The sequence below is a fragment of the Oryctolagus cuniculus genome, chromosome 8 (assembly GCF_964237555.1).
Source record: "Oryctolagus cuniculus chromosome 8, mOryCun1.1, whole genome shotgun sequence".
Classification (NCBI taxonomy): Eukaryota; Metazoa; Chordata; class Mammalia; order Lagomorpha; family Leporidae; genus Oryctolagus; species Oryctolagus cuniculus.
This window is the reverse complement of record NC_091439.1, coordinates 87315824-87341017: the sequence shown is the minus strand read 5'-3', so window position 1 is coordinate 87341017 and position 25194 is coordinate 87315824. Positions and strand designations below refer to the sequence as shown.

The 25194-nt window shown below is 44.8% G+C and overlaps 1 protein-coding gene across 2 annotated transcripts in view; it reads left to right on the top strand.

Annotated features, from left to right (window-relative positions):
- ANXA3 (annexin A3) overlaps positions 1–25194 on the top strand; it is a 64576-nt gene that overhangs the window by 10845 nt on the left and 28537 nt on the right. For both annotated transcript variants that reach the window (XM_008267690.4, XM_070047981.1), the window contains 3 exons: positions 15221–15308; positions 19833–19927; positions 22433–22546. In XM_008267690.4, coding sequence (XP_008265912.1) covers positions 15221–15308; positions 19833–19927; positions 22433–22546 — 297 coding nt within the window. The remainder of the gene's footprint in view (positions 1–15220; positions 15309–19832; positions 19928–22432; positions 22547–25194) is intronic.

Sequence of the window (25194 nt, the reverse complement as noted above, 5' to 3'; positions counted from 1 at the left end):
ACCTTCATCTGGGTCTCCCACATGGGTGCAGGGGCTCGAGCACTTGGGCCACCCTCTGCTGCTTTCCCAGACACATTACCAAGGAGCTGGAATGGAAGTGGAGCAGCTGGGACTCATCCCATATGGGATGCCTGCATTGCAAGTAGCTGCTTAACCAGTTAAGTCACAACACCAGCCCTGTAAGAGGGACTTTGTAGTAGGTAATGCCTTTCAGATTCGGCCCCATAGATGAAGCCAGCTTTGGGGATTGGTTGCTGTTGGTCCTGGGTTCAGGGAGTTGGTAAGAGCCCTGTCTACTTCCATACTTCAGTGTGGTTGCTCCTCCCAGATACGTTAATTAAAAATGTCTGTGGAAAGAACGTCTGTTCACTCAGTGGGTGTTCTGGATTCCTCCCCTGCTCTCTCTCTGAGCCACTGCATCTCAGGAGTGGGAGACCAGCATTGGCCCCTGTTCTCACTGAAGCAAACCATTTCTGTCCTAGCAGAACAGCATCGTGCCTAGCTAGGTTCTCAACATGACTGCAGCTTCCTGCCTAGTGTGTGCGTTTGACACCATGTTCCCCGAAGCTTCCTAAGGTCAATATTGGCCTCGAGACAGTTAGCCCTTTGTGGGAAGTTATGTACAACAGGTTATACCTGGATTTTGAATCACAACCTAAAAACTTTGTTTTGGGGCTGGCGCTGTGGCATAGTAGGCTAAACACCAGCAGCCCATGTGGGTGCCAGTTCGTGTCCTGGCTGCTTCTCTTCCGATCCAGCTCTCTGCTATGGCCTGGGAAAGCAGTAGAAGATGGCTCAAGTCCTTGGGTCTCTGTACCAGCGTGGGAGGCCCAGAAGAAGCTCCTGGCCCCTGGCTTCAGATTGTCACAGCTCCAGCCATTGTGGCCAGTTGTGGAGTGAACCAGTGGATGGAAGACCTCTCTCTCTCTCTCTCTGCCTCTCAAATAAATTAAAAAATCATAAAACAAAACCAAAAACAACAACTTTGTTCCAGTAGGAAGCCTGAAAATAAATACTCCATAGTCTGAGTGAGAAGGAAGAGGCTTCCCTGGCGTGCATGGAATGAACGTTGAAGAGTTGTTCTTCACCACTCCCTGATCCAAGCCTGACCTGAAAAAGGGAGGGTCCCTCTTCATATTTAATCATGATAAATCGGGCTTGTATTGTGGTGCAGCTAGTTAAGCAGCATCCCATATCAGAGCACTGGTTCAAGTCCTGGCTGCTCTGCTTCTAATCCAACTCCGTGCTAATGGCCTGGGAAAGCAGTGGAAGACGGCCCAACTCCTTGGGCCCCTGCCACCCTCATGGGAGACTCAGATGTTGGGCTTCTCACTTCTGCCTGGTCCAGCCTCCACCATCATGGGCATTTGGAGGGACAAACCAACAGATGGAAGATCTCTCTCTCTCTTCCTGTGTCTCTCCCTCTCTCTGTCTCTATGCCTTTCAACTAAATAAAATCTTTAAAAACATTGTGATAGAAGTAGAATATTTCAATCTGATGAGCAGTCATTGAATAAGCCTAGTAAATGCAAGACAAAGAGGAAAAGAGAAAAGTTTTGATTAGCAACATTCAGGGAAGAAGGTATGATTTGATTCTCTTGGAAGTGGTGGATACAAAACTTTAAAAAATAAATACTTTAGGATATTGAACAATAAGATGAATACACAGGTATCACAGGATTAAAAAGAATGAAGGGCAAAAAAAATTCTCCAGTCTGCCCCTTTCGCTGTCTTTGGGTCTTTGTTCCTTTAATGTTCAACCATTGGTGTGTGATCAAATACCTCACCTAGGGTCTGGGGACATGTTAACATAGGAGGATGACAGCCTCCCATGAACAGAGTTCAGAAAAGGTGAAGAATGTATTTGGAGGACTTTGACATATGGCCTGCAGCTCTGATAAGTCTGATAGTGGCATCTGAGAATTATCAAAATGAATCAAGACCCAGAGAAGAAAGTATTTTTTCACTTACCTATTCATTCAAAGATATTTACTAAACATCAAACATCTCCTGTGTGACACAGTTAGGCTCTGGCAATACAGCAGAGAAAGAGAAATCCAAGAGCAAGGCGCTTACTTTTTATTATGAAAGACAGACAATAAGTTAAGAAATAAATGTGTAATATATGAGATCAGTTTTAGGTGCTCTGGAGAGAAGCAAATGGATAACAAGAATGATGGGGAGTGTTACATCCTGGGGAGTGTTACATTCTGAAGGAATGATACAGGAGCTGAGGTCCCCGTGGAAGGAGAGGGAGAGCTGGGGGAATATCTTGGGGAGGAGGCACAGCGAGGGTGAGGTTCTAAGGCAGGTGGGTGAAGTGCATTTGAGAGCAACAAGAAAATCCCAGGGTGGATTATTGATGCAGCAGTTAGGACACTGGGATCCTGCATCCCATATTGGAGTGCCTGGTTCAAATCTCCACTCCAGTTTTAATCTAGTTTTCTGCTAGTGCACACCCTGGGAGGCAGCAGACAATGGCTCATGTACATGGATCCCTGCCACCCACATGGGGCTTCCAGATAGAGTTCTGGGTTCCTGGCTTGGGCCTGGCCCAACTTGGCTATTGTAGGCATTTGGGGAGTCAACCATTGAATGGAAGATCTCTCTGTCTCTCTCTATTTTGAATAAAATGATAAATTTTTTTTAAATCCCACAAAGTAACAGGATGGAGGAAAGATTAGAAAGAAATTTGAGAAGGTATTGCAGTTCTTTTTAATGATATTTTAGAATCCTCCAAGGTCATAAAGAGTCCCCGTAGCCTTCTTTTGAACGATTCAAGGGGTTCCCATTCTCTACTTAATTCTGAAATCTGTAGCACCTTGACATGAGGAATTGTCACTTTCAAACACGTTCGTGAACAGCTCATAAAATACTGACTGTATCTTTCCATCGTGTCATGTGGACATCAACAACCTTGGCCATTTATGCAAGAAATATTCTTCCCAAATTGTTGCCAACACATGGTGTCCCTGATCCCAGTGCCTGACACCTAGGTTCCTGTCCCGTGGAAATGAGGTGAATGGAGAGTGGGTGTCACCGCTGCTGTCCTCATATCCCGTCAAGCAGAGCTGTGGTCAGAATGTTTGCTTCTCCGACAGATTCGTTTGTCAAAATCCTAATCCCTGGGGATGGTATTCAGAAGGAGCCTTTAAAAAAAAGGATTATTAATTTTTTATTTGAAAGGCGGATTGACAGAAAGAGAGAGGCAGAGACACAGAGAAAGAGAGCTCTCCCAACATGGAGTTCACTCCCCAAATGACTGCAACAACCAGGGCTGGGCCAGGCTGAAGCCAGGAGACTAGAACTCCATCCAGGTCTCCCACGTGGGTTGCAAGGGCTCAAGTACTGGGGCCATCTGTGCTGCTTTCTCAGGCACATTAAAAGCAGAGCAGACAGGACTTGAACTGGTGTCTGATATGGGATGCCAGCGTCACAGGCAGTGGCTTCACTTGCTCCACCACAGTGCCGGCTCAGGTTGGATCATTGGGTGGTGATTAGGTCATGTGGGTAGAGCCCTCCTGAATGGGCTCAGTGCTCTTATAAAGGAGATCCAGAGTGGCAGCTAGGCCCTCTGCCGTGCAGTGAGAAGGCAGCATCTGTGAACCAGAAAGTGGGCCCTCACTAGACACCACACCTGTTGGTGCCATGTCTCAGGATTTGCCAGCCTCCAGGTCTGTGAGGAATAAGCCCTCCGTCTGATATATTGTTCCAGCAGCCTGGACAAAGACAGCCAGGCAGTGTCCTCCTGCCAAGGACCATTCCAGAAGAAGTAGATAATGCCAGGTCTCCCACCTCAGTGAGTCAGATCCCTGTGTTTTCCATGATTGGGCTCCTGGTCCTTTAGACCAAGGATGTCTACTCTGGGAGATGAAGTTGCATATCTGTGGAGCTGAGGATGCATCCAGAAGAGCCACACTGGTCTTTGGCTCTCTGTGGCCCTTGGCAAAGAGGTCAATTTGGTCAAGAACTCAACTAAGTTAAGTACTAGATTGTGGAACAAAAACGTAGTCCACAGATGCTGGTGCTAGATGATTCAAAAGCAGGTGAATATTTAACCTTATTTAACATCTACTTCAAACACAGAAGTGAATATTATCCTGAGAAATTTGTCTACCTGGGGGCCCAGTATTTCTGTCTCAATCCAGTACGTTGGATTTGCTGCCTTTGTCAGAGAAACCCTGAGTGCTTGGGGATATGGAAGGAAGATACAGTAGGATCACTGGACATATCAGTGCGCTGCACTTTTTCTACAGAGCCCTGGGCCCCACCCGGCTTCCCAGACATCTCCCCCATCTCCCTGGATACCACAGTCACTTTGATTTCTGGACTGTTGGTATCTAGAGGAAACAACTTGATCAGGCGGCTGATGATCCAGTGTAGACCTTGAAGAGATGGCACACCTTGGGATGTCATTGTCTTGCTTCCCCCTGCTCTGAGCAGACTCACTCAGCTTGTCATTGAGCCTCTGTAGGAGGCTAAGGCCTGGGCTAGGTGCTGGATATGATAGTGAGTGAGGCACGGTCTGTGCCCACTGGAGCTTCATGTTAGAGCAGGTGCAGAAACAGATGTGAACCGTGAGCGAGCTCACTGGATGCTGTGTGACCTAAAGAGGGGAAGGTTGCTGAGATGGACACCAGGATGGGACCCTCTGCCATCAAGTGCCAGGGAAGACCAGTGAGAGAAGATGGCCTTAGGGAGAGGACTGAAGGGAGAGAAATGTTCCGGATAGCGGGAGTAGCCTGGACAAGGGTGCTATGATTGGAAAGAGTTCACCAAGTGCCAGCTGGACTTTCAGAGAACTACAGTGTGATGGGCAGAGCAGCTCCAGGTGAGGGCAACAGAGGAAGCTGGGCCAACCCACTCAAGGCAGGATGGACCAGTGCGAGGACTTGGGGGCTAAGTGGGGCAGTGGTCTGGGCTCACTCAGATCTTTAACGGATTCTTGTGCTGCTGCGTGGGGGGATGTTTAGAGGCAGGCAACAGAAGGCCGCAGAGAAGCACACTACTGCCCACGTCCAAGAGGGCAACGGTGGTGATTTGATGAGAGCAGGGCCACAGAAGCACAGGAGATGACCTTTTTAAGGTGATGGATTGGATCCAGAAGGAAAGCAAGATGAAGAAATCCAAGGAACTGCCAGGTTTCTGTGGCTGATGGTGCCATTTTCACAGGGACAGGGGACACTGAGGAAGCAGCAAAGTGGTGATGAGCAGAGTCTAGAGCTACAAAGCCTGGGTTCAAATCTTGGCTGTGCCACACACTAGCTCTGTGACCTTGGCAAGTTTCTCAACTTCTCTGTGCCTCTAAAACACGGTAGCAATTGTACCTACCTGAGAGTGATTCCGAGCAGGTTACATAAAGTACAACCAAGTGCTGTGTATGCGTCACATGGGGAGAATCACTAGGAAGGAAATGATGAGTTGATTTATGAGAAATTGACATTGCACATGGAGTAGACATCAAATATGCAAGACCAAGACCTGAAGCTGGGGCTGGAGCTGTCAGTGTGGGAGTTGTCAGCCTACAGAAGAGGAGTGAAGAAAAGACACAGCAGGATTAGAGGGGAAGAAGGGAGAGAGGGAATCTCGATGTTAGAATTGTCTGCTTTACAGAGGGCTGGCCGAGAGCAGGACCTGACAAAAAGAATGAATATGGGCTGGAGGGGTAGGAAGTGGCCCGAAGCCAGAAGGCAGGAGAAGACAGGAGCTGGGTCGGCTAACGTGGGCTGTTTCTGAGGGGTCTCGGCTGCTCCTGATTAGAGTCTGTGTTGTAGAAAACACAACACAAACAGCTCCTTCGGCCCTGGCTTCCCTAACCTCTGCAGCACATCCATCTTCCCGCTGCAGCCCACACCCTCCTCTGCTGTTGCATTCCAATGCCCTGGCCCTGAGACCGCCCGGGGTGAAATCACGGTGTTTACAAAAGAAAAACTGCAAAGTATGAATACTTCTCATTTGAGTGCAAGAACCAATGCAAACATTTGCTTCAGGCCTCTTGGCAGCATTGTAAACTGAGCCACCGTGTCAGTCGGACTCCCTCAGTCAGGCATCCCTGGTGGCCACCAATCCTGCCCACAGCCCACTGCAGGACCCTCACTGCCTGCTGGAGACGCCTCCCCTGCTTGCCCTCACTGCTCTCGGGGCTGCGGGGTGTGCCTGTGGCAGGGCAGGGAGCCCCCTGCTTGCCCGTCATCTTCCTTTGACCCTGTCATCTCTGCCAGCCGTGGCAGAAGGGAGGCCCCTTGGGTCTGCCCCAGGGGAACCAAGTGTTAGCAATCCTTTCTCTGGCATCTCACCTGCTGTGTGCACTTCCTGGTGCTGCAGTGCCAAAGCATCCAAAACTACCAGGCTTCAAACAACAAAAATCTGTTCTCTCACCTGTCCAGAATCTCCAAATCCAAAATCAAGGTGTCATCAGGGCCCTCCTTCTGAAACCTGCAGGGGAGTCCTTCCTTGTCTCGTCCTAGCTTCTGGTGGTCACTTAATGGAAGGGCCCCCTGTTAACAAAAGACAGATTAACAAGAGAGAAACAAAGAGATGTGTGTTAACATGTGCAAGGGGACTTCAAAAGGTTTATGAAAAATAGAATGAAAAGATGTTTCTTTTGATGCAAAAAATTTTGAAACTGTATATACCAGGGATATTCAGAAAGTTCATAGGATATGATTATTATGGAAGAACAATGCATGGTTTTCAAAATCCTTTTGCACCAAAATAGATTTATCTTTTAATTCCATCTTTCATGAGCTTTCTGAAATACCCTCATATATTTCTTGTGTACATGGGAGATAATCCTGAGAATGAGCAGTTCTCAATAAATAAACTGGCTTTGAACTCCAGTTTATTCAGATAGCATGTTCAACAAAGTGACATTTCAGAAGACAAAGAACTCTACAGGCAGCAACTTGGTGGTGGCGTGGGGGTTGGGGGGAAGGTAGTTAGGCAAATAAGTGGCAAGTAAAGATTAGTTAGCAAAGCTTGTCAGTCCAGGTTTCTAGTAACAACACTGGATGAGAAGATCTGAAGGCACTTTGTTTTCCCTGGAAGAGAGGGGAAGGGGATACCCTTTGTCTTGGTGAACGTATGTCCTGCTTTAAGCAAAGGAGGGAGGAGCAGAGAGCTCTCCTGGGTCTGTTTCTTCCTTATTTTCAGCTCCACAATGCTTCTTATTTCTGGTCTCCTGCACTGGCAAATTTTGTTGTTCTGGGGTTTGCAGCTGCACCCCATGTCTGCCTTCGTCATCTCATCCCATTCTCCCAGTCTGTCTCTATCTTCAGCGGCTGTCTTCTTATAAGGACCAGAGTCCTCTTTTACTGGGGCCCACCCAACTTCAGGATGACCTCATTGTAACTAATTACATCTGCAACCCTGTAGCCAAATAAGGTCACATTCTGTGTGTCTCTTTTGGGGATACATAATTCAACCATGTTGCTTGCCTCACTTGACTATATTTCATTTCAGGACTTCGCACAGTAAACTTTCTCTGGTTTGGAAACCACTTTTGCCTTGAAACTCTGGACAAGAAATCTTACATTTTCCACGTTTTGATTGCTTTATTTGTTATAGTTGAATCCATTTTTCCTTGTATCATCAAACTTCATGACCCAACTCTTGACGCTGAGCCAAGAGCGATCATTTCTCCCTGGCAGTTTGAGAGCTCTGGAGTCCTAGAGTTTTATCCGAGGCTTTCATCTGAAGCTTTACTTTTTGGATGTGGCCTTTCCAGGACCTTATGAAGTGATGATCGATTTGGATTGGCCTCACCTCCAAAATGTACCTGCAGCAACTGCTGTTCCTTCTCTGGAGCATTTGGTATTAAATATGTTTCATGTCAACACGGTTGGCACCTCGTGTTTATCTCTTCCATTCATTCTTCTGAATATAAATACTTAACTTCTTGCAAGCCCAGTCTACTTGATATGAAGAAATAGGCCTTTATGCATCAAAGACAGACTGGCCTCTCTTGAGGATGGTAGCAGACAGCAACTCAGGGCCCGTGGCTTCAAGACTCCATCGAGTGCCGTGGCTGACCTCCAAAGTGTAGTGTTAGAAGATCAGGGGAAACTAACTGTATTGGCCTAAAGAAGATGATTCAACTGCGTTGCAACTTAACTTAGTAATTAGGATCGAAGATTGATAGGACAGAGCATTTATTGGCTGTGTAAACTTGGGCAGGTTTCTGACGCATCAGTTTCACCATTTGTGAATAGGGTTTATTACATCTGCCTTATAAGTTTATTGTGAATATTGAATGAGCTGATACAGGAGACCTGCTTAGCACAGTGTTTAGCACCTAATAAGTAGAAATAATCATTTTTATTATAAAAATCTTTGTGTTTTGCCCCTTTATGTAGACATTCCTTACTTTAATTTGTTTTCCAGCTGGTTTTGGCATGATTTTCCTTTGGGGGGCATCTAAAGGTCAAGTTTGAGCAAGAAAAGCAACTAACTTGTTTAAGGGATGTGGCTGGAAATCTGATCAAACATTATTTGAAAAAAAAAAAAAAAAAAAAACGTTGCCAAATATTCATCAGATGCCCAGCACTCGCACTGACATGATGTTAGGGTACTAGGGTTACAGGAAATAACCCTAGCCAAGTATTGACTGGGTATTTAAATATCAAGGAATTAAGCCAGCAATGAAGCAAGAATTCAGCTTTGTGTAGCTGTAAAAATGCCAAACAATGAGCTCATCATTGACTTCTTCGTCTTCCACGATCAGGAAAGAATCCATGACTTGTTTGTTCATTCCCCCCTCCCCCAGGAAACCTTTCATTTAAGATATACAGACTTCATGCATTTACTAAATACAGCTTAGAAACTTAGTGATAGTGATTCTTCCCACCACTCCTGCCCTCCCACCCCTACTCACACCCTTCTTCCTCTTCTCTCTCCTATTCCCATCCTTATTTTTTGCTAAGATCTATTTCCAGTTAACTTTAGACACAGAAGATTAACTCTGTACTAAGGAAAGAGTTCAACAAATAGTTTGAAAAGAAAACTGTTCCTCAACAGACTTTTTATTTCTCTTTTGATTTCTACTGTGACACACTGTTCATTCAGGAGCATGTTGTTCAGTCTCCATGTGTTTGCATATGCTCTAGGGATTCCTGAGTTGTTGATTTCCAGCTTCATTCCATTGTGGTTAGAGATGAGGCATGGTGTGATTTTGATTTTTTTTAATTTGCCGAGACTTGCTTTATGGCCTGGCCTGTGGTCTATCCTAGAGAAAGTTCTGTGCACTGCTGAGAAGAGTGTGTATTCTGCAGCTGTGGAATGAAAAGTTCTATAGATATCTGTTAGGTCTATTTGGTCCGTAGTGTTGATTAACTGTTGTTTCCTCGCTGGTTTTCTATCTGACTGATCTGTCCATTGCTGAAAGTGGGGTATTGAAGTCCCCCATTACTATTGTGTGGGAGTCTATGTCTCCCTTTAGATCCATTAACATTCTTTTAAATAGCCAGGTACCCTGTAATTAGGTGCAAATACATTTATAATAGTCACATCTTCCTGTTGAATTGATCATTACATAGTGCCCTTCTTTGTCTCTTTTAACAATTTTTGTGTTAAATTCTAGCTCATCTGATATTAGGATGGCTACACCAACTCATTTTTGGTTTCTATTAGCATGGAATAACTTTTTCCATCCTTTCACTTTCAGTCTGCCTGTGTCTTTGTTGGTAAAATGTATTTCTTGTAGGCAAAAAAAATATGTTTTTTTTTCCCATTCAGCCAGTCTGTATCTTTTAACTGGAGAGTTGAGGCCATTTACATTCAAGGTGACTATTAATAAGTAAGGACTTGGCCCTACCGTTTTTCCATAAATATTCCTATTGTTTACTTTGGATTTTCTTTGTACTTTCACTGGGAGATCTTCTGTCTTCACCTTCTTTCATAGAATGTTCATGTTTCTGTGTTTCTGTGTGTAGCACATCCTTAAGCATCTTGTAAAGCTGGATGAGTGGCGACAAATTCTTTGAATTTCTGTTTGTTATGAAAGGTCTTTATTTCACCTTCATTCATAAATGAGAGCTTTGCAGGATACATTATTCTGGGTTGACAGTTTTTTTCTCTTAAGACTTAGAATCATCTCACCATTCTCTCCTAGTTTATAGGGTTTCTGAAATGTAAGAAATGTAATTCATTTCTAACATTTCATTTTGATTTATCTTTAAAATCTCGATTTCATGGGAAAAATTTTCATTCATGTTGTGTATGGATTTCTTTAGTTTGTGTATTTGCTTCTGATTACTTCTAAGTAATCCTACAATCAGGTTTTTAATTACATTGCCGCATTTCTTCAATCTCTTCATTTTTACATTCTAGTATTGAAGTGTTCTTATGTTCTTTTAGGGGCATCATGTTGTCTTCCTTTTCTTGTTTCTTGAATTGCTGTGTTTATTTTTAGGCATTTGTGGACATACTTTTTTTTTTCCATGTGATGGCTTTTATCTTTGGACTATGCCTCTGTGGCTTAGTGGAGTGTCTGCTCTTTCAGTGAATACCCTGATGCATGTGCTGGGTGTGGCCAGGGAGCTCTGTTCAATGCTGCAGGGTGAGGGGAGTGTCCAAGGTGACACCCAAATTGGGAATGGTAAATCTCTTCTTTTTTTTTATCAGAGGGAAGGTTTTATCTGCTCTGTTGGCATAGTCTCATGCTCACCTCTTCTCCTCCCAGGAGACCAATGCCCGGTCGGTAGCCCTAGTGGGAACAATATTTGTTGGCGCTGCCACAAGAACCACATACAGAGTCCATGCACCCTCAGTGTGAGCACAGATCCTGCAGCAGTGACCCTCACCAGGGAATCAGGGAGCCCCAAGCATGTGGAGCTGCCCACAGTGACTGCTCAGAGACCCAGCCACACCCTGCCCCCTTACACAAAGCCACAGTATTTACACAGTCCCAGCACACAAGGCTCCCACAGTCACAAGCACCCAGTACCTCCCAGTTCTCCCTCAATTCTCCCAGCCAAACTCTGGCATCTCTTCTTGGCTGGTTGCTGTACATGCAGACACAGCTGGCATAGCTGTTCATGTATATCCGAAATGACACCCACCCCCCCTCGGCTAGTCATAGGATGCCAGTGCCGGATGGTAAGGGAGAGAGAAAGAGAGAAACATTCTCCCTTTTTTTCCCTTCTGGGTTGGCAGGTACCCTGTCCCCCACAGGGCTCCAAGCTGGACTCACACCAGGCTCTTCCTGCAGCTTTATCACCAGTGGCTTGGGCTGCTGCAGACTGACCTCACTTCACACCCCAAAGCTGGTTTGAAGCTCTCTGCTATTGGGGTCCTGAGCTGTGTGTGTGCATGCCCTCCACATAGATCTGCCCCTCTAATTTGCATGGAGTTTCTTCTGCAGTATTCTGCCTCACTCTCCCTGAGAGTGCACTCTCTCCATTTTTTTTTTTTTTTTTTGACAGCAGAGTTAGACAGTGAGAGAGAGAGAGAAAGGTCTTCCTCCCGTTGGTTCACCCCCCAAATGGCCACTACGGCCGGCACACTGCGGCCAGCACGCTGCACCGATCCGAAGCCAGGAGCCAGGTGCTTCATCCTGGTCTCCCATGTGGGTGCAGGGCCCAAGCACCTGGGCCATCCACCACTGCCCTCCCAGGCCACAGCAGAGAGCTGGACTGGAAGAGGAGCAACTGGGACGGAATCCAGTGCCCCAACCGGGACTAGAACCTGGGGTTCTGGCGCTGCAGGTGGAGGATCAGCCAAGTGAGCTGTGGCGCCGGCCCTTTTTTTTCTTTTTTAACTATCTTCCCCTAGACTAGAGCAGTAAACTCCCTCCCTATTCCACCATCTTGGTCTCTCCTGTTTGTCCATTATTTGGGTGTTTTAGGCAGCTGAGAATGAGGGAAAGCAATGGGTCTCGAACTTTACTGTACATTAGAATCACCTGGAGGTCATATTCCCACAGCAGCTGAATCAGTAGGAGTGGGTGCAACCAGGGAATTTGTGTTTCTAGGGAGTTCTCAGGGAATGCTGTTGCTGATCCAGGCACCCCACTTTATGCCACTGCAATGACTTCCGTGAAGCCCTGTGCTGTGGTATAGAGCACAGGCATTTTACTTCTGACTAAGTGGATTTCAGTTCTGGGGCTATCCATGTGTTCAGAGTTCTGCTAAGCAAATGATCTCCATGAGATCAAGTTTTCTCCATTGTCAGCTGAAGATAATAAACCCATCCCACCAAGGTCATCGTAAGAGTGAAATGTTTGTAGAATGCTTGATTCAGTGCCTGATGTGTGGTAGTTTTAAAATAGCTCATTCATTTGTTTTTTCTCAGTCATGTAAATATTTCTGAATGATCTAGACAGCTAAATGAAGTAAACTGTTCACTGAAGTCAACCAAATCAATAACACCATTCCCTTAGATAGTTGAAGCAGTTCTGAATATTTCACTAAGGTTTCACTTTGGAATTGTCGTGCCCTTTCCCAAACTGGTGTATCTATTTTTTTTTCTTTTAATTACACAAGTTATTCCTCTACCATTTAATTCTTAGTAGGTAGAAGATTACATGATGGATTGAGAATTTGCACCTGGAATTCAGCATATTTTGATGCATAGGTGGTAGAAGGCAGAGAAGGGGTTACAGCTAGAATGTAAGTCATGAGTTTTCATCATTCAGGAACAGTGAGAATCTGTGCAGGTTATAGTTAACATAGATAAAATGCCTAGCACTGTGCTGGCTGTGAGGCACTCAAATATTCTAATGTTGTTATGGCTCTTCTGAAATGCCAGACACGGAAGGTGGACAGTTTGGAGAAATGTCGGGGGCAGGTTAAGATGCTGATTAAGACACCTGTATAGCAGGCTGGAGTGCCTGGATTGGCATCCTGGCTCCAGCTGCGGCTAATACAGACACTGGGAGGCAGCAAAGATGGGTCCCTGCCTGGCTTCCACATGGCCCATCCCTGGCTGTTGCCAGCATCTGGGGAGTGAACCAGTGGATAGGAGTGCTCTCCTCCACTCTTCGCCCCCCCATATTTCAAATAAATAATTAAAAAAAATAACTGAAATCGGAATAGGCATTTAACCTATCATTTAAGATGCCTGAGTGCCATATCGGAGTGCCTGTGTTTGATCCCTGGCTCCAGCTCCTGACTCCAGCTTCCTGCTAATGCAGATCCTGGAAGAAGCGGTGGTGACTCAAGTAATTGAGTTCTTGTCACCTATGTAGGAGACATGGGTTGAGTTCTGGCTTCTGGCTTTAGCCTAGCTCAGCCCTAGCCATTGCTGGCATCTGGGGACTGAAAGAGCAGATGGGAGCTCACTTGCTCTCGGGCGCTCTCTCTTCTAAAGTAATTAAGAAACAAATAACAGCAACAACCAAACACACAGAACTTCATAAATGGATAGAGCTGAATGAGGCCAGTTGGCTGTGTGGAGTCATAAAACCTAAGCCTTGGGAAAAGGGAATTCTCCAGAGATTGTATTGAAGTGATTGATGTCTTCCAATCACACTCACAACTACTTCCTGACTTTATCATTGTGTTTTTAGCTTCAGAACTTATTGTGGGTTCTTTAAGATTAAAAAATGTTTGATTGTTTTGAAACAGATTGTTCTACTTAATCTATGGAATCAGCAGACTGTCATTTTTTTTCCTGTGCAAGAGTATTAATTTTCCACTTACTTTAATGTGACAAGATAATGTGCTTTCATGAAAATATTCACCACTTCAGAGGAGCCTAAATGAAGCCATGTTAATACAAGACAACAGAGTAAGTCTTGTTCAGTACCAGGATAGGAAGTCCTGTTTAAAAAGAAAATATCATGGGGGCCGGTGTTGTGGTACAGTGAGTCAAGTCACCACCTGTGATGCCAGCATCCCCTACTGATCACTGGTTCAAGTCTTGGCTGCTCCACTTCTGATTCAGCTTCCTGCAGTGCACTTGGGGAAGCAATGGAGGATGGCCCAAGTATTTGGGCTGCTGCCATCCACTTGGGAGATCCAGATGATGTTCTAAGTCCTTGGCTTAGAACATGGTGCAGCCCTGGCCTTTGTGGCTATTTGGGGGATTGCACCAATGGATGGAAGATCTTTCTGTGTTTCCCTCTCTGACATGCTGCCTTTCAAATAAAAAAAAAAAACCTGAATGTTGAAAAAACAAAAGTAAAATGTTGTTACTGTAAAGACATGTTTTTCTTCAGAAGAGTTTAGAAATACCATGTTTATTTCTTTCTCAATGTCTTTGTGGCTGTCTTTCTGTCATCCCTCCAGAAATTATAAAAATACTTTTCCTTGCATGGAATGGGCTTTCCCAGCTTACTGATGTGTTTCTGATTTATGTACTTAAAAGTAGTAGTATGGGCCAGCACTGAAGCTCACTTGGCTAATCCTCCGCCTATGTTGCCAGCATCCCATATGGGCACTGGCTTCTAGTCCCAGTTGCTCCTCTTCCAATCCAGCTCTCTGCTGTGGCCCAGGAAGGCAGTGGAGGATGGCCCAAGTGCTTGGGCATCTGCATCCGCGTGGGAGATGAGGCAGAAGCACCTGGCTCCTGGCCAGCATAGCTCCAGCCGTAGCAGCCATTTGTGGGGTGAACCAACAGAAGGAAGACCTTTCTTTCTGTCTCTATCTCTCACTGTCTAATTCTATCTGTCAAATAAAAATAAAAAATAAAAAAGTAGTAGTATGACCTTTTTTTCCTCTGTGTGCTTTCTAAAGATCTGTGATGTCGATGGAACTTTCAGAAGGGAATTTATCAGCCACAGTTGTACATCCGGTAAACAGAGCTCACAGACAGACAATCCTAATAGGGTTTTCATTTATGGATCGTTCAGTGCAGGGTTCTCCAAGGACAACAGTCAGCATTAATTAAAACATCTTGAAGTGTGGAAAGCATGATTACTTCTGTGTGCGATTACTTCTGCAAAGCAGTGAGTGATCCCTGGAAGACAAAGAGGGTGAAGGAAATGTCAGCTCTTCTGTTGTGTCCCTGCAGATGCCACTTTAAAGCAAATATTCTCAGTCACCAGGATTGACATAACTCATTGCTCTTGAGCGCCAGTGTTTTAGGTTTGTAATCTGTTGCCAAGAGGAGCAAGAGAAGCCTCATGGTAGAGTCAGTAGATGGCACGGAGCCTGCGTGTCTTGAGAGGGGAGACTCTTGGGAACTACTCCTGAAATGGTAGGATGTGCTGGTGATGGGGTTGTCACCTATGTCTTGTAATTATCATTTTTAACAAGTGGGACTTCCAAATATACCCTCCTAGGTTGGACACCGAGGGACAGTGAGAGATTACCCAGGCTTTAGCCCTTCAGTGGATGCTGAAGCTATTCGGAAAGCAATCAGAGGAATTGGTGAGTGATGCTTTGCCATTTCTTCCTTTTGAAAAAAAAAATTATTTCGTTTTATTTGGAAAGCATAGAGACAGGGAGAGATCTATATGCTGGTTGGTTTCACAAATGTCCACAGCAGTTGAGGTTGGGTCAGACCAAAGCTAGGAGCCAAAACTCAATCTGGGTCTCCCATGTGAGTGTCAGGGACTTGAGCCATCATCTCTACCTCGCAGGGAGCACATTAGCTGGAAGCTGGATCAGAAGCAGCAGAGCCAGGACTCAAACCAGACACTCTGATACGAGACGCTGGTGTTCCGAGTGGTATCTTAACTACTGCACCACACACCCGTGACCCCCCCCCACCCCTCCTAACCTCAGTTCCTTGCTTAATGTTGAAGCAAAACAGAAAACTTACAGTATGAAAATAAGTAGGCTCAGTTTGTCCAAATTGGCTTATTCAATTTGGGAAAATGTTAAGGATTCTTTTTCTAATTGTGAAACTAAAGAAAGTATTGGGAACCCACTTTTATTCAAACTTAACATTTATCACATCTACCTTTTTTTGAAATAAAAAAGATTTATTTACTTGAAAGGCAGAGTTACAGAGAGGGAGGGAGAGAGACGGAGAGAAAGAAAGATAGATCTTCCATTTGCTAGTTCACTCCCTAGATGGCTACAAAGGCCAGGGCTTGGCCAGGCTGAAGCCAGGAGTCCAGAGCTTCTTCCCCATCTCCCACATGGGTACAGGGGCCAAGCACTTGGCCATCTTCTGCTACTTTCCCAGGCACATTAGCAGCAAGCTGGATCAGAAGTGGAGCACCCGGAACTCGAACTGACGCTCAAATGGGATGCTGGCGGCGCAGGCTGTGGCTTTACCAACTACACCACAAAGCCGGTCCCCACATTTGCTTAATATTAAAAACTACCACCACCACCACTGCCGCTATCACCAACAATAATAATCATAATAAGAAATCATTATGGATGTAGTCACCATAGATTCTTTGATTTCATTCCCACTCCATTCCCAAGAGATAAACACTATCCTTAATCAGAGTTTAATTACCATGACACTTTTAATGCCATGACTACATGTATGTGCACACATTGTTTTGCATGCTCTAAAACAGCAAAACATGAGATTCTGGATACATCTTTCTGCAGTCTGTTTTTATTCCTGAATTGTATGTTTCTGAGATTTATCCATGTTAATATGTTTAGCTCTGGTTCATTAACTTTAACTGCACAGTAGTGTATTACATACTATGTCATAAGAAGGGAATATTGATGGAACATTTAAATTGCCTATAATTCTTTTCTATTACAACATAAAAATATTGTAATGAGTATTCCTGTGTATGTCTCATTGTGCATATTTGCAAGCATCTCTCTAGAATGCAGCAAGGATTGGAATTTCTGCATTAGAACAGATGGTTATCTTCAAATTAACTAGAAGTTTTTGCCAAAATGCTCTTTGAAATAAATATAGACTATGATATTGGGAAGGGGGTAAGTGGGTGAGGAATTTGGCCCAGTTACTGCCTGGATTCACTACTCACATCCAGCTTCTGAGTCCAGCTTCCTGCTACTGCAGACAGGAGACAGTGGGCGATGGCTCAAGTAATTGGGTTCCTGCCAGCCATGTGGAAGACCTGGATTGAGTCCCCTGCTCCTGCTGTGACCTAGGCTGCTCCCCAGCCCCAGCTGGTAGAGGCATTTGTGGAGTGAACCAGGGGATGGGATATTTTCTCTCTCTCTTTCTCTCTCCCTCTCCCTCTCCCCCTTTGTAATTAAGTAAATTAAAAATAAGAAATTAGCATTGCTTCCAAGAATCTATGAGACTTCCTCTTGCTTCATAATCTCACCAATCCTTCCTACAGTAATGCTATCCAGTTTGGCCAGTAGAGTGGTCTCGGATTGCTGCACGTTCTGTTGTGTGTATTTCCTGCCTCCTGTCCACGACCTCCCCCTTCCTGGGACAGATGAGTGTCTTTCCTTGCTTATTTGTTTCCTCTTTCACGTGTGCTTTTTCATATGTTTTCATCCATTTCAGGTGGATTTTGTTCTTCGTGATTAGCAAGAATTTTTTTCCTAGTTTCTGCATTTAAATTACATTTATATTTTAAAGCCATGAAAAAATATCTTCTACCAATTCTATGACTTTCTTTTAACATTAGTTATAGTAACCTTTATTGGATAGAAGTTTTAGATGCTAGTAAAATCAAGTTTACTAATATTTTCCTCTAAGATTTATGTTTATTATATCTTTTCTATAATGAGATTGTAAAGATATTCTCCTGCAATTTCCTTCAAAGTTAAACTTTTATTTTCCACACTGTGATCTTCAATCTACGTTAAATTGATGTTTGTGTAAGGTTTGTAAAGGTGTCTTGTTCTACTGTGTCTCATAGATCTTTCATTGTCCCCACACAATTTGTTGAAGCGCTTATCCATTCTCCCTGATTTGCAATGCTGCCTGCTTCACATTTCCCTGTTTTTCTGTTCTCTGTTAAGTTTCATTTGTCTGTTTGCCACTCCCTGTCCCAATACAATATTGTCACTATTATTATTTTACAACAGCATTTACTGAATAGTGGGGCAAGCATTTCTCTTTGCTCTTTTGCCCTCATTAATGAATTTAGGATCAGCTTGTGAAATTCCATAAAATACCCTATTAGAACTTTGTGTCAGTATAATATTATCTTATTTTGGAGTATTTAAGATTTATATTATTTTCCATTTTTAAATCAAAGTATTTCTTCTTTTATCTCTTTGATTGCCCTACTTTTGCCCTGTGTTGAGTAGATTGTTCCATGAGGTTAACTTCCAACTGAATGAGTGAATTCTATTTTCTGTCTTTCTTTATATTATGTTTCTTAATGAGTTTTTGCATTTTGGCTTTCAGGCTCACTTTGCGAAGGTGTTTGTATCACCAGTTCTGACATTGTCCAGAGTCGGTTTCAGAGTGGCATTTGTACTGGGGAGCTGTCAGATCCAGTTTCTGAGTCATGAGGCAGCTTGGTATAGATACTGGTCTTGGGCATGTTCAAAGTAAGAGACGAGAAACCGCAGGCTTTACATACTACACATAACTGCAAGAAGGTAGGTAGGTTAGGAATCTAGGTGCAGAGTATATAGCGTCATGCGTAGTCATTGAATTGGAGCATATCATTGATAGAATAGAATGAAAGATAAGTTAGAGAGGAAAGGCAGTGAATTCTGCCTGGAGCAGACTGAATTTGAGATACTTGGGCCATTGGAGGTGCCCAGTCATACACTGCCCAGTCATTCACTGCCCAGTCATTCACTGCTGCAGATATTGTGAGTTTGTAACCGGACTCCCGGAGCACACGGTAACTCACAGAGTTACTCCTTAGCTTTGTAGAGAAACACAAGACTGAAGGTACAGACTGGCAGCGTCTTTCACTGCGAGGCCCAACAGCTACCCAAGTGCTCACCTTCTCTTGTCGATCATCGATGTGGGCTGTACACCACTGTCACGGCCATGTGAGCTCACGGTGTGTGAAGACTCACTTCCCGTACAGAACTTGAGCCCTGAGTTCCAACTGATCTTTTATACCATTCTAATTTTGCTGAAGGCTTGCAAGCCAACTCACTGCTTCCCAGCCCACGTGTCCTCCTCTGCAGCAAATGAACTGGACACAACCTCCCACGTTTATCTTAATATTGTAATTAGCAGGAAAGAGTGACCTCAAGGTGATTCCCAGACAGGCTACCATCAGCCCTGCCCTGGAGTTACTCCTCGCTTACAAGCTAATGGTTATGTATATGAGTGTGAAGTGCAGGAGGGGGTTGTAGACAGAGATAAAAATAAAGGGAAGTTTCCAAAGATTCATAGTCAGAAATTAAAAGATAAAGTTATCTTGGTGCAAAAGAAATCTGAAACACATGTATAGTTTTTTTTTTTTTATGATGTCCATATTCTGTGGACATTTGGAAGAACCTTTGTATATGTTTTGGGGTAATAGACTTACTTTATCCTGTGCCACTTGGAAACTGCGACTTTGACAAGTGAGATAAATTCTCCAAGTGTTAGTGTCTTCATCTTTAGGACAGCTCAATCCTACCTACTGCGTAGGCCCCTGTGAATAGCAACTGGGACCATGAATAAAAAAGTACGCTGAATGTGGTAGGTCCTCAATAAATGTCAATTTCTGTTCTTCTGAGTAAAAAGATGTTGATAGCAGATGTGGGGATGGGAGCGAAAAGGAGGTAAGACAGCATGTGAACCTCATAAGGATAAAAAGGTTAGTTCAGAAGGAGTTTCTCTGTGCTCTGCCCTCTGTCTGCCATGATGATTAGAGTAGACAGTGATTCGCAGTCTTCCCCCTAAGCTATCTAAATAGAGCTGACTTCCTTTTCCAAAACCCAGGCAAATGAAGAAATAAAGATTCCAACCTGGTAAGAAGCTGGAAATTAAAATTAAATTCATGTGTTAGACCATTGGTCGTTTTTCTTTTGTTCAAGACAGATTCTGAGCACCTTCAGGTTGGTGATGAGTAAAATCATTTTCGTTTCATGTAGGAACCGATGAGAAAACGCTCATCAGCATTCTGGCTGAGAGGTCAAGTGCACAGCGGCAGCTGATTGTCAAGGAATATCAAGCAGCGTATGGAAAGGTGAGATCAGATGAACACGACGGGCATTTAGGAGATAATCACCAATATTACCGTGCTGGCTCCCGTGTGACCCTGCCCATAGTGCACCTGTCTGGGGCCCAGTATTGATCGGATGAACACGATGGACATTCAAGAGATAATCACCAATATTACTGTGCTGGCTCTTACGTGACCCTGCCCATGTGCATCCAATGAACAGCCTGGAACCTGAGTCCTGGCTTTGCCTGTAACTGGCTCAGTGGCCTTGGATGTTTCCTGGTCTCCCTGGGCCTTATTTCTTCACCTGTGCCATAACCAGGGTTGCCTTCGATCATGGGTTCTAAGCCAGGAGTGATTTTGCTCCCCAGGGAGCATTTGACATGAATGGAGACATTCTGCTTGTTATAAAAATGGGATGAGAAGGGAGACACCTCTAGCATCTGCTGGGTAGAGGTCAGAGACACTGGTAAATAAACCTGCAGAAGATGGTCTCTGCATTAAAGAGTTACCTGGACAGCTGTCTGACAAATTCTATATTAAGTGATCTCTTCTTCCCTAACTTTATAATAATTATGAAATAAGTTTAATTCATGCAGCAAATGAAACTTGTCAAGTGTCAGAAATTGCCCATATAGGAACAAGTATGGCTTGGTTATTCTATACTGTTTACTTGTTCAATACCTATGTGTTGAATACTCCTCTGTGTCACGATGTATCCTAGACATTGGAGTCACTTTGGCATAAAAGTGGCTCCTCTCTTCTTTGATGGAGCTAGCATTCTATTAGAAACATAGTGTAAAAATAAAGTAAGCAGTATGTAAGAAATAGAATGGAGTGATGTGATGAGTGCCTGGTGCGTGGTGGTGAAGAGACATCAGAGAGCATTGTCGCCTTGCTCTCAACCAAGACTCAATTCCAAAAATTCTGCTCTACTCCACCTGTAGGGAGAACTCTTCAGGCAGAAAGTACAACAAATGCAAAAGCCCTGGAAGCCAAAACAAGCTGGGAATATTTGAGAAACTGAAAAGGATTCTAGCATGGCTGGAGTGTGGAGAGTGGAGGGAGGACAGAGAGGTTTAGAACATGCTGGGCCTTGGGTCTTGGTGCAGAGCCTGGATTTTATCATAAAGACAATAGAGAACCATTGGACGTTTGCAAGCAGAGAAATAATATAGCTCCATCTTTAATTCTAGAAGATTATCTTTGGTGCTGTGGAGGGGAAGGGGTGGAAAGAAAGAGCAGTCAGGCAATTGAATGGTCCGGGTGAGGGGTGAGGGGGCGGTGGCCATCCACAGGCAGCTCAGGTGTCACCTACTGGGAGTATTCACCAGCCCCCGGATTCTGTTAAACCCCCTTCTCTGACCTCCCTCTGTCAGATACTTAACAGATATTAAGGATACTTTATCTTTGAATAATTCTATTTTTACCATGAGCGCCTAATATCTAAGGGGTAAGGGTTCTGTCTGACTCATCTAAATACCTGGCATAGAGCAGGTGCCCAGCACACTTTTGCTGCATTAAATGAATGACCAGGCTTCTTGGAAAGGCACCACATTCACATATGGGTAATATCAATGATCTATGGGTCTTTAGTATTCCCAAATGTGGAGGAGGAATGGGAGCACAGGATGACAGCCATTTCTTACAGTGAACAGAGGAAGAGTATACGGGCATAAGATTCAGTTGAGAAGTCTTGGGTTGAAGACAGATGCTAGTGCAATTTAGCATTTAGAGAGAAAAAAACCCTGGAACAATTAAAGCAGAGCCAGGGACACTGGGCTCTTTCCTGCTGTCTCTGCAGGGACATGTCCCTGCTGTGCCCTGGCTGTGTGGAAGTATTGGGCCGCACCCCCATCTTATAGCAGTCTGGGAGGAAAATACTCAGGAGCAGTATGAAAAGGGTATTTGGTAGCATTCCTCTGCATATTGCAAATGAAAACCACATTCAATGCCTGACTTAGGCAGGGAGATAAACGATGCTTACGTAATGTGTAAAAACAGGGCCAAAGGACATATCAATATGCGGTGCCCACGTCATCACCACACTTAGGGTTTCCTTTGCTGTTGTCAGCATGAAACTGCTTCTGGTGCCTCCTATCTCTGTGTTGTCACCAGAGGCCGGTGACCAACCACTGTGCTGCCCTCTCCTTTCTCCTTGGATCCCTTTGGCAGCTACTGAGATGCAAGGTACCAGGAAGAGAGCACCTGCCAGTGAAGCCGGCTGTGCATGTCCAGGGTTCCTTGTCTTCCTCCTCTTCCCTCCCCCCAGCCCAGGCATGTGGCAGTCATGCACCCTTCCCCTCGGGCTTTCCTTCAAGAAGCCTCTATAAAGCAGAACATTTTGGCAGTGATTATAAAAAGTAGGTTAGTATCCACCAGAATGCTTTCAACTTTTCCATTTTTTTCCCAGTACATGGGCGCATTTTTATCTGATTTCAATACATACGTTCATGTTGCACCAGGTGACTTCAAAGGAAGAGAAAGGAAAAGTATCTCATGCTTGCCTCTCTGGGTTTTTTCTTGCAGGAGCTGAAAGATGACTTGAAGGGAGATCTCTCTGGCCACTTTGAGCATCTCATGGTGGCCCTTGTGACCCCACCAGCAGTGTTTGATGCAAAGCAGCTGAAGAAGTCCATGAAGGTATGAACCCTGCACAAGCCATTTCTGCCCAGAATTGAGTATGTCATCAAACATAGTCACTTCCTGCCAGTGTACGCTTGAGGTCTGGGTGCACTTGGGTGCTGCTTTGGTCTGTGCTCCCCACGTGGTAGAATGGCTCTGAAATATGGGGAGCAGTCTTGGTACATTGAGCCCAAATATCCCTGGACATAAAGAATATCATCACATCCTTATTTTGCTTTTTTGACGTGAGGAGCCAAGTTCTCTGTTTTGTTGCCATTTGAAGTAAATGGCACCATCATCAACCCCATTGCTTAGGCCAAAGGCCTACCGTTATCCTTGGCTCCTTGCTTTCCCATACCCTTCAAAGCTCTCAGATCTGTCAGCGAGTCCATTGGTTCCGCACCAACGTCGGTTGCAAATGTGTGCACTTCTCGCAGAATACTCTGCTACCAGTCCGTGTGGTCATCAGCATCCTTTGCCTGAACTGCATCTGATATCCTAACTGGTCCTTTTGCTTTCATCTTTGCCCAATTCAATTTCATTCTCCATAGAAAAGCCAAAATGATTTTTATGAAGTTATTTTTAAAAACCTAATGATGCTGTTCCCCAGCAGAAATCTCCAGTAGCTGTGGACACATAGATGCCACTTCGTGACCTTCATCATCCAGTATGCACTGGCTCCTGTCTGTCTCTGGACTTTCAAACTCGGTTCCCCCAGAGACGCTGAGCCAGCAGGCAGGATGTGCTGATTGAAAGATTTAGGGTCAGGAACTTGTTACATGATTGACGGCTGGTTGGGCAAATCAAAATCTGAAGGGCAGGAGGCTGGTCTTGTGGCGCAGTGGGTTAAGCCGCTGCCTGTGACACCAGCACCCCATGTCAGAGTGTAGGTTCGAGTCCTGGCTGCTCCACTTCTGATCCACCTTCCTGCTAATGGTCCTGGGAAGGCAATGGAAGATGGCCCAATACTCAGATAGAGTTCTGAGCTCCTGCCTTCAGCCTGGCCCAGCCCTGCACGTGGCAGCCGTTCAGGGATTGAATCAGCAGACAGAAGAGCTCGCTCTCTGTCACTCTCTCTTTCTCTGTCACTGTGCCTTTCAAATAAATGAAGAAAAAGAAAGCAGTCTGCCGGGCAGGCTGTCAGACCGTTTTGTCTTGAGGCATTGCACAGAATGAATCAGGCTCACAAAGAATATAGAATGTCTAAGGTAATCTCAGTTGCATATAATCAGTTGTTAGTGGGCTTCAACTCTATGCACAACTACAAAATACCTTCACAGAAACACCCAGATTAGTGTTTGATTGACTAACTAGTGGCTGTTCCCCAGCCATACCCACCTTCCTCGCCGTTCACTGACAGAGCTACCCTGGCCTCTGTTTCGTTGTTCCTTGAACATTATAAACTTATTCCTATTTTGAGATCTTTTTACATGATATTCCTTCCAACTGGAACACTTTTTCTCCAGACATTTTCTGTTAACTCCTTCGGTTTTATCTTTTTATTATACCTGTTACCACTCAAAATTATTTTGTCTAAATTTTTTTGTCCTTTTTGTTTGTTATCTTTTTCCATCTAACTGAAAGGCAGGTGGCCTCAGAGTCTTGGTCTGTACCTTCTGACCCTAGAGCAAAACCTGACGGGAAGTAAATCACCGTCTGCCTTCCCTGTTTTCTGGTCTGTGGACGAGGTGTGGGCATCTGAGAAGCAGAGGACGAGATGGGATAGGTATGCGTGGGATTTATGGCAGGAAATGCCAGTGAGAGATACGGAGGAGACGGAGTAGGTGGGTAGGTAAGCCATCACTGTGGTGCATCACTGGCACCTGTGAAAGGGAGACGGGCGGAAGCAGATTTGAATAGGAAGAGCTTCCGGGTATGGTGAGCCCTGAGGAGGCCTTGGCAGGCCCATGGGCAGCCCCTGAGCAAAGGTCACCCCTTGGATGAGCCTTATGTTGGCCAAAATGGTCCAGCTCCAGTGCCCCGGCTGTGTGCAGTCACTGGCTGAGAGCAGCCTGCAGAGAACATGACCTTGGTGTGAACTCCATGGCAGAGCCCAAGGCTGTTAGCCAACCATGACTCTGCCGCAGACTCTGGAAGTGAGTGAAGGGATGGGGTGCCTCAATGGCTGCCACAGTGGGAGGGCTCAGCAGGTGAAGCAGAAGGATTAGCTTTATCGACAAGGATTAGAAAATTGTCTCTCATACACAGAGGAAATCTGAAGTAAGAAGTCCAGGGGCTGGCACTGTGGCACAGCAGATTAAGCCCCAGCCTGTAATGCTAGCATCGCACCTGTTCCTGTGTTCCGGTTGCTACACTTCTGATCCTGCTCCCTGCTAATGTGCTAAGGAAAGCAATAGAAGAAGGCACAAGTGCTTGGGTCCCTGTTATACCCATGTTGGGGACACAGATGGAGTTCCAGGCTCCTGGATTTGGCCTGACCCAGCCCAGCCGTTTGGGGAGTGAACCTGCAGATGGAAGACCTCTCTCTCTTTCTCTCTGTCTATTTCCATGTTACTCTGCCATTCAAATAAGTAAATAAATCTTTTTTTTTTTAAAAAAAAAAATCTTATTAAAAAACTGAACTATAAGAAATCCAGGACTGGCTGTGGTGGCACCACCATTATCAAGAACCCTTAAAACTTGAGTTTCTGACTTGTTCAGTCCAC